Source organism: Mustelus asterias, chromosome 15, assembly GCF_964213995.1.
Source record: "Mustelus asterias chromosome 15, sMusAst1.hap1.1, whole genome shotgun sequence".
In the NCBI taxonomy this organism is placed as follows: domain Eukaryota; kingdom Metazoa; phylum Chordata; class Chondrichthyes; order Carcharhiniformes; family Triakidae; genus Mustelus; species Mustelus asterias.
The window spans coordinates 102372146-102385153 of record NC_135815.1 but is presented as its reverse complement, the minus strand read 5'-3'; the positions used below and the strand labels follow the sequence as shown (position 1 = coordinate 102385153).

At 46.3% G+C, this 13008-nt stretch overlaps 1 protein-coding gene across 5 annotated transcripts in view; it reads left to right on the top strand.

Annotated features, from left to right (window-relative positions):
- ehbp1 (EH domain binding protein 1) overlaps positions 1-13008 on the top strand; it is a 340872-nt gene that overhangs the window by 258862 nt on the left and 69002 nt on the right. For 3 of the 5 annotated variants that reach the window (XM_078230455.1, XM_078230451.1, XM_078230452.1), the window contains 2 exons: positions 434-535; positions 5355-5482. In XM_078230455.1, the coding sequence (XP_078086581.1) occupies positions 434-535; positions 5355-5482 (230 nt within the window). The remainder of the gene's footprint in view (positions 1-433; positions 536-5354; positions 5483-13008) is intronic. The other 2 variants (XM_078230456.1, XM_078230454.1) reach the window with 1 other exon arrangement.

Genomic DNA, 13008 nt, shown 5'->3' with positions numbered 1-13008 from the left:
TATGTGTGCGTTAAACATGCATAAAGCTTTGCTCGCTTAACTTGCAACTGCTGCTGATGTTTCTAATGAGAGGGAAAGAGATGGGGGAAGTATATGCTCTTTGCTAACATTAACATTTTTAAAACAATGTAGTTGGCTGCCTGTGCACTTTATCAAACTTTAAAGGTGAATTTTGTGCTGTGCATATGTTTCTGCTGCTGTTCTTGTGCTTTTCACTGTGCCACACATAATGTTTTGCAAACTCCAATCATGTATGTAATGTCAGTCTTTATAGGTTTTCCAAAGTAAATTTAGGAGTAATAAACTAACAATTTTCATTGCAACACACACTGTCTCACAGTGCATAGACTAACGTGGAAATACTCAATGACAAATTGTATGTTCAGTGATGCAGTGTACTTTGATTGCTTTGCTGCTTTTCCTCTTCTTACAGATGATGCTGTTGGGATAGATACTAATGAGGAAGGCGCTGAATGCTCTATTTTGGGAGGTGGAGAGGAACATACTAACACTGAAACTGAACTTGATGCTTTTGGTAATTCTAATAATGTTGTGGTGTTCGTCCTATATCAAATGCAGTTTTTGGTGCTTGCATAAGCTTTTCCTGTCTGTCCACTCTGTTTTTGATGCATATGTACATAGTGACTGAAACCACGGGCTGCAGTTTTTATAGCAATACCTTGAAACAAGTACTATATTACAAAATGTATATACAGTTTATATACATCATATCTGTACTTCTGGCTTCTGTGGTCCTAGAATTGACATCAATTGCTCATATTGATACAAGCTCACCACAAGTAGAAAAATACATAAATAATGTTGTAGAATTTACTTAAGCTTCTTTTCACTAGAAAATGACTTCAGAACATGAGCTTTGCAATACAGCATACTATTCCTTTAACATTCCATAGAACCTGCATCTCTGCTGTACATTATCCAAGTGACCATTCCTCATGTGACATTGAGTATTGACAAATGACTAGATCGTGGGAATATTGTAGCCAAACTCGTCTTTTCCACTCGACATTCTGTGCAGATACATAATTATTAATCACTGGTGATACATGGCTTGGTCCCCGTACCAAATTCCAGGGACAGTAAAGGTAATTAAAGCAACCATTAGCATTAATGTAGTCCAGGAGAAACTTGGAATCAAGCCTGATAGTTGGCTCAGTATCATATTAAAATATTCACCTATTTATCTATCAAAGGAGCCAAGGTACAGTTAAATGAAATTATCACTGTTAACAGCAAACTCTAACTTACACATCTTTCTGGTTGAATCATTCCAAGTTTGGTTTGGATTTATTTTTATGTAATATAAAAATAGCTGTCTGTTCACACTTGCTACAATGGTAACATTTCTCACTAACAGTATTGTTATTATCCTAACCTGTGATTCTGTGTTCCTGACTAAGTCATTTCCAGATGGAACTTATCTATTGGTTGTGCTTGCCTCTGATTGGATATATTGTGTGATCAGTTATAGCCATGGTTCTTCCAAACATGGCTCCCAGGTCAATCCAGTGGACAGTCTGTGTGCTTTGTGATCCTGGAGGATAATGGAAAAACTGGGAGCTTCTAGGGAAGTCCAGGCTGTGTAGAGTGATGACAGGAGCAGAAATTGAGTTTGCCACTGGCAGATTGAAAAGAGACACTGGGAACAGGTGGATACAGAAGACTAGTTAAAGACACTGATTCTCTTTCTGACTGTCTCCTGCTGTTGAGTAGCCACCAAAAGACAGGACATTCCTCTCAGTGCTGCTAAGTTCCAGGACAACGCATAGCAATAAAACCTCAGCACCGTGCCATTATCTTGCCAAATCACAGAAGCCATATCGTAAGAAAATCTGCACAGATTTAGTTGTGACCAGAGGCTGTGATTCCAGTTGCAATGAAGTTGGGACAGTGGAAGGGTGGATTTATGAAATGGTTTTCCCATGGTGGACCTGTATTACTTAAAACAGATATACAAAGAACAGTACAGCACAGGAACAGGCCCTTCGGCCCTCCAAACCTGCGCTGATCATGATGCCTGCCTATACTAAAACTGTATGCACTTACGGAGTCCGTATCCTTCCATTCCCATCCTATTCATATATCCATCTAGTTGTCCCCTAAATGTCGCTATCACACCTGCTCCCACCGCCTCCCCAGGCAGTGCGTTCCAGGCATTCAGCACCTTCTGTGTAAAAAAAAAAATTACCTCGTACATCTCCTCTAAACTTTTCCCCACGCACCTTAAACCTATGTCCCCTAGCACTTGACTTTTCTACCCTAGGAAAGAGCATCTGACTATCCACTCTGTCCATGTCACTCATAATCTTGTAAACCTCTATGAAGTCACCCCTCAATCTCTGTCGTTCCAATGAGAACAAATTGAGCTTATCCAATGTCTCCTCATAGCTAATACCCACCAGACCAAGCAACATCCTGGTAAACTTCTTCTGTATCCTCTCCAAAGCATCCACATCGTTCTGGTAGTGTGGCGACCAGAATTGTACACAATATTCTAAATGAGGCCTAACTAAGGTTCTGTACAGCTGCAGCATGCCTGCCAATTTTTATACTCAATGCCCTGACCAATGAAGGCAAGCATGCTGTATACTTTCTTGACTCCCTTATCCACCTGCGTTGCCACTTCCAGTGATTGGTGGACATGTACACCCAGATCTCTCTGCTTGTCAATACTCCTAAAGGGTCTACAATTTACTGTATAATTCCTACATGCATTAGACCTTCCAAAATGCATTATCTCACACTTGTCCGGATTAAACTCCATCTCCATTTCTCCATCCAAGTCTCCAACTGGTCTATATCTTGCTGTATCCTCTGACAATGTTCTTCACTGTCCACAAGTCCACCAATTTTTGTGTCTAATCAGACTAACTCATTTTCCTCCAAATCATTTATATATACTACAAAGAACAAAGGTCCCAGAACTGATCCCTGTGGAAAACTGCTAGTCACAGCCTTCCATTCAGAAAAGTATTCCTCTACTGCTACCCTCTGTCTTCTATGGCCAACCCAGTGCTGTATCCATCTTGCCAGCTCTACTTTGATCCCATGTGACTTCACCTTTCGTACCAGTCTACCATGAGGGACCTTGTCAAAGGCTTTACTGAAGCCCATGTATGCAACATCCACTGCCCTACCCTCATCAATCATCTTCGTCACTTCCTCGAAAAACTCGATCAAGTTGGTGAGGGACGACCTCCCCTTCACACAACCATGCTGTCACTAATAAGTTCATTTGTTTCTAAATGTGAGTAAATCCTGTCCCTAAGAATCTTTTCCAATAATTTCCCTACCACTGACGTAAGGCTCACTGGCCTATAATTTCGTGGATTATCCCTGCTGCACTTCTTAAACAATGGAACAACATTGGCTATCCTCCCGTCCTCTGGAACTTCATCTGTAGTCATGATGTGGAGATGCCGGCATTGGACTGGGGTAAACACAGTAAGAAGTCTAACAACACCAGGTTAAAGTCCAACAGGTTTATTTGGTAGCAAAAGCCACAACCCTTCAGGGGCTTAAGGCTCCAAAAGCTTATGGCTTTTGCTACCAAATAAACCTGTTGGACTTTAACCTGGCGTTGTTAAACTTCTTACTTCATCTGTAGCCAGTGAGGATACAAAGATTTCTGTCAAGACCCCAGCAATTTCCTCCCTTGCCTCCCTCAATATTCTGGGGTAGATCCCATCAGGCTTTTTAAGATGTCCAATACCACCATCTTTTTGATATTGACATGACCCAGAATATCTACACACCCTACCCTAGGCTCCTCATCCATCAGGTTCCTCTCTTTGATGAATATATAGGTTTCCCCAGTCACAATGGCACTATCAGCAACAAACTTTTACACAAAATCCTCTTTACAGCTGTAAAATAAAACAAATTCACCCAAACCCTGAGACTCCCCTCCCAGTGGTAATTTATATAGTTCTGTTTACTTCCTCCCTCATTCCCTTCTGTGCACTTTCTTCTGCTTGCACTTTATCCTCCCAATCTCATTTCTGTTTACCACTCGTGAAGCTATCTGGAAGCAGTATCTTTCCTCTTTGTTTGTCCTCTGACCTTTCACTGCTCCCATCATGCAGTCGCCACGACTGATTTATTGCCACCATCGAATTCTCTGGAACCCAGTCCTTCCTCTTTCCTCTGTAACAATTAATTCATTCCAACTACTCAACTGAAACCCAACCCGTCACTTTCTGCTCTTCACGTACCCACACAGCCCTATCCCAGCTATATTCAGGGTGGCTGCCTAATTTAAATGGAAATCAGGGGCCTTAAGTGAACTGTGTATTACTTGGTAAATGCAGAAACGTAGCGTTATCACTGTTTCTACCTGTCTGTACTATAGGTTTAAGATAATTATTCTGCCTGAGAAAATTTTACTTTTAAAAGCTGGCAAAAAAATTGCATAAATAGGATCTGATTGTGTTCTGGATGGTTGAATAGTGTAACATTCTGTTACTCTGCATATTGGATATAATTGCCTATAAGAATCTTACTGTTTCTTCATGCACTATAGATGTGTCATTACTATGGTTCTTCTTTTTCAGTTTCAACTGAGTTTTCAGATTATTAGTAAACAGCTTTTGCCTATTTTGACTCGAATGTTGATGGATGTGTGCACCTTTAATTTTTTTTAAATCTTGCCGTCACATTTTTAGGGATAAAATGTGGAAAGCGTATTTGAAATATAACCAGTTATTCACGAGTTAATGGCAGGATTTTCTTCTGAATTGCTGCCCATTTATGGACTGATTTGAGACTGTAAACAGAGTAAAATGCATTCTTAAAAGTTACCAGCTCAAATCCACCACAAAATACTGCACCTATAATCCTCTTCCTAAAACGCCTCCAGTGCCTTTTAAGACCTGCCTAAACTACCATATTTTAATAGTACCATGGGGCCAGGCCTCCCCTTTCCCTGCAATGTACTGGTGGTTTTAACAATACTGGATAGCTCTATCAAAGAGCTAGTACAGGCACAATGGACTGAATAGCCTCTTTCCAGGGCATATCATTCTATGATACTAGGTTAGCAGCTGTTTCTAATTTGTATCGGGTCCATTCTGCCACAAACCCGTCAATGGAAAAAAAATCCAAACCAATGCGTTTTTTTTATCTGGATGTGAAAACTTTCAGTTTCTGAGAAAGGAGAATTATTCTTAAACTTTTGTTGTATGTGCCTCAGTATTTACTGTTTTATTGTTTTAGCTAAGTAGATAGTGGCTCTGTTGCTAGCATGAATTTTTAAATCGCACCTACTTTTTAAAAAATCTATCCTTTTCTAACACATTTAATTTTTTCAATTTCCTTCTCCACTGTTAATTTAGGAAGTCAAAATAACAAGTCAGTTGACATGAAGCTTAAGAGACTCATAGAAGCTCAACCACAGGTGGCAAATTCACTATCTACTGCTGTTAAAGTCTCAGCTGAGAGTGCAGAACAAGAGGAACTCAAGGTTGGTTAAAGCAACTACATTCTGATGTGCCTGTGGGACTGGCTTTATTGAAATCTGAAAAATGACCACACATATGACATTGTTAGGTACTCTGCTGGACTGGTGATCCTGTTCCATTCCTGTCTTCATCAAAATCCTGCAAAGTCTGAATTTATCATTATAAGGAAGTGATGAGGGGGACGATGAGGGGTCGAGGTTATGTTGTGCTGAAATTGGGCTCAAATCTGGCCCAGATCAGGGGGTGACAGTTATTTGTCTATTATCTGTACTGACTGTAAGTACCTAATTGCCTGTAAGTACCTAATGGGCCCCAACCCTCTGAATTACTTCATCCTGCCTTTAATTACCCTACCTATTCCAGTCCTACATATCTGAACAAAGCAGCTATGGTTTCTCTTTCACTCTCACCTGCAGTGTAACCTTTAGAGCCTCCCACCGATCCATCCGTAAACCTCTCCTCATCTCTGTTCACATGGTGACATCATCTGCAGCTTCATTTTGCCTGTGTTCCAGATACTGGAAACACCCAACTCTTCACCTCTTCCTTTGACCCATCAAAGTCAGGGATGAGTCACAAATTCCTCCAAGTGTGAGGAGGATAGTGATAGACTTGAGGAGGGAGTACATGGCTAAGAAAACACAGTAAGAAGTCTCACAACACCAGGTTAAAGTCCAACAGGTTTATTTGGTAGCAAATACCATAAGCTTTCGGAGCGCTGCTCCTTCGTCAGATGGAGTGGAAATCTGCTCTCAAACAGTGCCCAGAGACACAGAAATCAAGTTACAGAATACTAATTAGAATGCGAATCCCTACAGCCAGCCAGGTCTTAAAGGTACAGACAATGTGGGTGGAGGGAGCATTAAACACAGGTTAAAGAGATGTGTATTGTCTCCAGACAGAACAGCTAGTGAGATTCTGCAAGTCCAGGGGGCAAGCTGTGGGGGTTACTGATAATGTGACATAAATCCAACATCCCGGTTTAGGCCGTCCTCATGTGTGCGGAACTTGGCTATCAGTTTCTGCTCTGCGACTCTGCGTTGTCGTGTGTCGTGAAGGCCGCCTTGGAGAACGCTTACCTGAAGATCCAAGGCTGAATGCCCGTGACTGCTGAAGTGCTCCCCCACAGGAAGAGAACATTCTTGCCTGGTGATTGTCGAGCGGTGTTCATTCATCCGTTGTCGTAGCGTCTGCATGGTTTCCCCAATGTACCATGCCTCGGGACATCCTTTCCTGCAGCGTCTCGGGTAGACAATGTTGGCCGAGTTGCAAGAGTAGGTACCGTGTACCTGGTAGATGGTGTTCTCACGTGAGATGATGGCATCCGTGTCGATGATCCGGCACGTCTTGCAGAGGTTGCTGTGGCAGGGTTGTGTGGTGTCGTGGTCACTGTTCTCCTGAAGGCTGGGTAGTTTGCTGCGAACAATGGTCTGTTTGAGGTTGTGCGGTTGTTTGAAGGCAAGAAGTGGGGGTGTGGGGATGGCCTTGGCGAGATGTTCGTCTTCATCAATGACATGTTGAAGGCTCCGGAGGAGATGCCGTAGCTTCTCCGCTCCGGGGAAGTACTGGACGACGAAGGGTACTCTGTCCACCGTGTCCTGTGTTTGTCTTCTGAGGAGGTCGGTGCGGTTTTTCGCTGTGGCGCGTCGGAACTGTTGATCGATGAGTCGAGCGCCATATCCTGTTCTTATGAGGGCATCTTTCAGCGTCTGGAGGTGTCTGTTGCGATCCTCCTCATCCGAGCAGATCCTGTGTATTCGGAGGGCTTGTCCGTAGGGAATGGCTTCTTTAACGTGTTTAGGGTGGAAGCTGGAGAAGTGGAGCATCATGAGGTTGTCCGTGGGCTTGCAGTACAGTGAGGTGCTGAGGTGACCGTCCTTAATGGAGATGCGTGTGTCCAAGAATGCAACCGATTCCGGAGAGTAGTCCATGGTGAGTCTGATGGTGGGATGGAACTTGTTGATGTCATCATATAGTTGTTTCAGTGATTGCTCACCATTACTCCAAAGGAAGAAAATATCATCGATGTATCTAGTGTATAGCATCGGTTGAAGGTCCTGTGCGGTGAAGAAGTCTTGTTCGAACCTGTGCATGAAGATGTTGGCATATTGAGGTGCGAATTTGGTCCCCATGGCTGTTCCGTGTGTCTGGATGAAGAACTGGTTGTTGAAGGTGAATACATTGTGGTCCAGGATGAAGCGGATGAGTTGTAAAATTGCATCTGGAAACTGGCAGTTGACGGCATTGAGTACTGAAGCCGTTGCAGCAATGCCATCATCGTGGGGGATGCTGGTGTAGAGTGCCGAGACATCCATTGTGACGAGGAATGCTCCTGGTTCAACTGCTCCATGTGCGCTGAGTTTCTGCAGGAAGTCCGTCGTGTCGCGACAAAAGCTGGGGGTTCTTTGTACAATGGGTTTCAAGATGCCCTCGACCTAGCCGGAGAGGTTCTCGCACAGGGTTCCATTGCCTGAAACGATGGGATGGCCGGGTGTGTTTTCCTTGTGTATCTTTGGGAGGCAGTAGAGATCTCCAACGCGTGGAGTACGTGGGATGAGAGCATGGAGGGTGCTCTGAAGGTCCGGATCAAAGGTTTTGATCAGGGTGTTGAGTTGACGCGTGCGTTCTTTGGTCGGATCTGTGGGTAACTGTCTGTAGTGTTCCTCGTTGTTCAGTTGTCGGTACACTTCTTTGCAGTAATCCGTTCTGTTCAGTATGACGATGGCCCCTCCTTTGTCTGCTGGTTTGATGACAATGTTGCGGTTGGTCTTGAGAGCGTGGATGGCGTTGCGTTGTGCTTGGGTGATGTTCGGTGCTGTCTTGTGAGTGCGGCTGATGAATTTGGTGTTGACGCACCTCCTGATGGCTTGGGCATACATGTCAAGTCGAGGGCAGCGGCCTTCCGGAGGAGTCCAATTCGACTCTTTCCTCTTCGGTTGCACTGCGGATCTCTCTGTCTGCTGTTCCGGTTCATTGGCTGTCTCATTGTGTTCGCTGTTGGCCTCTTGGGATTTGTGGAAGAACTCCCGCAGCCTCATTCGCCTAATGAATTCCTCTGTGTCCGCTGCGAGACTGCTGGGGTCTATTTTGGTAGTGGGGCAAAAGTTGAGCCCTCGGCTGAGAACTTCGATTTCATCTGGCTGAAGTGTGTAGCCCGATAAGTTGACAATGGACTTCCCTGCAGTGGTACTGTTTCCTACTGTGGTACAGGGGGGGGCTTGGTTGCTGCTGGTGCTGATGGTGGCATCTCCACATTAAGAAAACACAGACAGAAGGCAGGTGAAATTGAAGGCAAAAAAAGTGTGCAATTATATATTTGGTAGGTTGAACAAGAGGCAGCAGTGTAAAATAAAGGATAAAGTTCTAAAGAGGATGCAGGAGTTGAAAGACATGGAATTATAATGCACACACACCGTCGAAAATGACAGGACAGCGTCTCACAAACTTAATTGAGTTTTTTAAAGGGGTAACCAAGAAGGTAGATGAGGGCAGTGCGGTTGATGTTGTCTACATGGACTTTAGCAAGGCCTTTGACAAGGTACCACATGGTAGGTTGTTGCATAAAGTTAAATCTCACGGGATCCAGGGTGAGGTATCTAAATGGATACAAAATTGGCTTCTTGACAGAAGCCAGAGGGTGGTTGCAGAGAGTTGTTTTTCAAACTGGAGGCCTGTGACCAGCGGTGTGCCTCAGGGATCAGTGCTGGGCCCACTGTTATTTGTCATTTATATTAATGGTTTGGATCAGAATATAGGAGGCATGGTTAGTAAGTTTGCAGATGACACCAAGATTGGTGGCATAGTGGACAGTGAAGAAGGTTATCTCCAATTGCAATGGGATCTTGATCAATTGGGCCAGTGGGCTGACGAATGGCAGATGGAGCTTAATTTAGACAAATGCGAGGTGATGCATTTTGGTAGATTGAACCAGGGCAGGACTTACTCAGTTAATGTTAGGGCATTGGGGAGAGTTACAGAACAAAGAGATCTAGGGGTACATGTTCATAGCTCCTTGAAAGTGGAGTCACAGGTGGACAGAGTGGTGAAGAAGGCATTCGGCATGGTTGGTTTCATCGGTCAGAACATTGAATACAGGAGTTGGGGCGTCTTGTTGAAGTTGTACAAGACATTAGTAAGGCCACACTTGGAATACTGTGTGCAATTCTGGTCACCCTATTATAGAAAGGATATTATTAAACTAGAAAGAGTGCAGAAAAGATTTACTAGGATGCTACTGGGACTTGATGAATTGAGTTATAAGGAGAGGCTGAATAGACTGGGACTTTTTTCTCTGGAGCGTAGGAGGCTGAGGGGTGACCTTATAGAGGTCTATAAAATAATGAGGGGCACAGATCAGCTTGATAGTCAATATCTTTTCCGATAGGTAGGGGAGTCTAAAACTAGAGGGCATAGGTTTAAGGTGAGAGGGGAGAGATACAAAAGTGTCCAGAGGGGCAATTGTTTCACACAGAGAGTGGTGAGTGTCTGGAACAAGCTGCCAGAGGTAGTAGTAGAGGCGGGTACAATTTTATCTTTTAAAAAGCATTTAGACAGTTACATGGGTACGATGGGTATAGAGGGATATGGGCCAAATGCGGGCAATTGGGATTAGCTTAGGCTTTTTTTTAAAAAAAGGGCGGCATGAACAAGTTGGGCCGAAGGACCTGTTTCCATGCTGTAAACCTCTATGACTCTATGACAGGAGGGCAGCCCCCCCCCCCCCACATTTTCCATCAACTCAAAAGTGACCACCCATATCCTGTCCTGCACTAAATCCTGCTCGGTTATCACCTTGACCCCTCCTATCTCACAAAAGATTAAATTTAGAATGCTTGTCCTCATTTTCAAACACTTGATCTTGCTCCACTTTTATCTGCAGCCACTCAAACCTGGACTTCATGGTGATCTGCAGAAGGATCTAGACAGATTAAATGAGTAGGCAAAAACTTGGCAAATGGAATATAATATAGGAAACTGATATACTGGCATTGGAGACAGCCCAGCGATGGTTCACTAGGTTGCGCACGGGTACGGAAGGGTTTTCTTATGAGGTAAGATTGAGTTGGTTGGGCCTGTGCTCATTGGAGTTTTGAAGAATGAGAGGCGACCTTAATGAAACTTATATGATTCTCGGGGGGCGTGACAGAGTAGATACTGAGAGGTTGTTACCTTTGTGGGAGAGTCTAGGACCAGAGGGATCTCAGAATAAGACATTTAAGTCAGAGACAAAGAATTTATTTTCTGAGATAGTGAATCTGTGGAATTCTTTAGCACTGAGGGCTGCAGAGGCTGGGTCATTAAGTCTGTGCAAGGCTGAGATAGAGAGATTTTTAATCGGGAAGGGAATCGAGGGTTATGGGGATAAGGCGGGAAAGTGGAGTTGAGGATTTTAATCTCAGATCTGTCATGATCTCATTGAATGATGAAGCAGACACGATGGCCGAACGGTTTCCTTCTGATCCTATGTCTTCTGGTCATTTCAAATGTTCTGAATAAAGAATTTTTAAAAGTTTAATTTGCAATGATTAAGAAGACCCTGTGGGTATCTCACACCATCCAGTGGTGCAGCCTTCATTGAGTTCCACTTTACAACATTATAAAATGGAGTTTATTTTTTATTTTAACTCTGCCCACTATCTTGATGGCTCAGGCAACATGAGAAGTAGTATATAGTGAAACAATCAGACCAAAAGATTCCAGATCCATTTCCAAGTGTGATCTGAGTCAGGACAGCAGTCAGTATGACTTTGTTGTCCTTTGCCTGGGAGATTAATGTCATTCTGATTTTGTTTGTTGACCTTTGTTGAAACGTTTGCCAGTGTGAACAGGGTCAGGTCCAACTGTCATTATCATGGGAGTTATACCCCGATTCATGTCTTTTTTATGTAAACAATAACCAATGTGGCATCGGAACAGAATCTACATAGAATTGCACCTCAGCATGTGTCAGTGCGTTTAATGGAGGAGAACATTACCGAGTTGCAGTGATCGACGTTTAATGAGATACTTCGGAACACTCAACAGAGAAACATTCCAGTGAGAAAGATAAACACTAGGCTTAGGACACACAATCCATGGCTAACTAAGGAAGCTAAAGCTAGTATCAAATTGCAAGTAAAAGTGTTCAGTTCCGCAAAGTTTAGTTCCCTTGGAGACTGTAATGTCCTAACTATGCACACAGATTCAAAGTAACACACAACAGGTTTATTGAAAGGGATGTTCTCTGCACCGCACTGACTGCAAACTGAAACTAAAACAGCAGCCAGTGCAACACCCCAATGACATCACCATCAAATCAGTTCTTAAAGCAATCTGCAACCACTTAAATATATAATAGAGACAAAAAAAATCTGTCTCTCCCATCCTTAAGTGAAGCAACCTTCTCCCTCGCTCCATCTAACTCACTGCTTCCCTTTCCCCCATTACCTGTCACTGATGCTACCCTGTCCCTCGTTCCCCCTCGCTCACCCCTTCCCCCTGGCTCACCCCTTCCACCTGGCTCACCCCTTCCCCCTGGCTCACCCCTTCCCCCTCGCTCACCCCTTCCCCCTCGCTCCCCCCTTCCCCCTCGCTCCCCCCTCCCCCCTCGCTCCCCCCTCCCCCCTCGCTCCCCCCTTCCCCCTCGCTCCCCCCTTCCCCCTCGCTCCCCCCTTCCCCCTCGCTCCCCCCTTCCCCCTCGCTCCCCCCTTCCCCCTCGCTCCCCCCTTCCCCCTCGCTCCCCCCTTCCCCCTCGCTCCCCCCTTCCCCCTCGCTCCCCCCTTCCCCCTCGCTCCCCCCTTCCCCCTCGCTCCCCCCTTCCCCCTCGCTCCCCCCTTCCCCCTCGCTCCCCCCTTCCCCCTCGCTCCCCCCTTCCCCCTCGCTCCCCCCTTCCCCCTCGCTCCCCCCTTCCCCCTCGCTCCCCCCTTCCCCCTCGCTCCCCCCTTCCCCCTCGCTCCCCCCTTCCCCCTCGCTCCCCCCTTCCCCCTCGCTCCCCCCTTCCCCCTCGCTCCCCCCTTCCCCCTCGCTCCCCCCTTCCCCCTCGCTCCCCCCTTCCCCCTCGCTCCCCCCTTCCCCCTCGCTCCCCCCTTCCCCCTCGCTCCCCCCTTCCCCCTCGCTCCCCCCTTCCCCCTCGCTCCCCCCTTCCCCCTCGCTCCCCCCTTCCCCCTCGCTCCCCCCTTCCCCCTCGCTCCCCCCTTCCCCCTCGCTCCCCCCTTCCCCCTCGCTCCCCCCTTCCCCCTCGCTCGCCCCTTCCCCCTCGCTCCCCCCTTCCCCCTCGCTCCCCCCTTCCCCCTCGCTCCCCCCTTCCCCCTCGCTCCCCCCTTCCCCCTCGCTCCCCCCTTCCCCCTCGCTCCCCCCTTCCCCCTCGCTCCCCCCTTCCCCCTCGCTCCCCCCTTCCCCCTCGCTCCCCCCTTCCCCCTCGCTCCCCCCTTCCCCCTCGCTCCCCCCTTCCCCCTCGCTCCCCCCTTCCCCCTCGCTCGCCCCTTCCCCCTCGCTCGCCCCTTCCCCCTCGCTCGCCCCTTCCCCCTCGCTCGCCCCTTCCCCCTCGCTC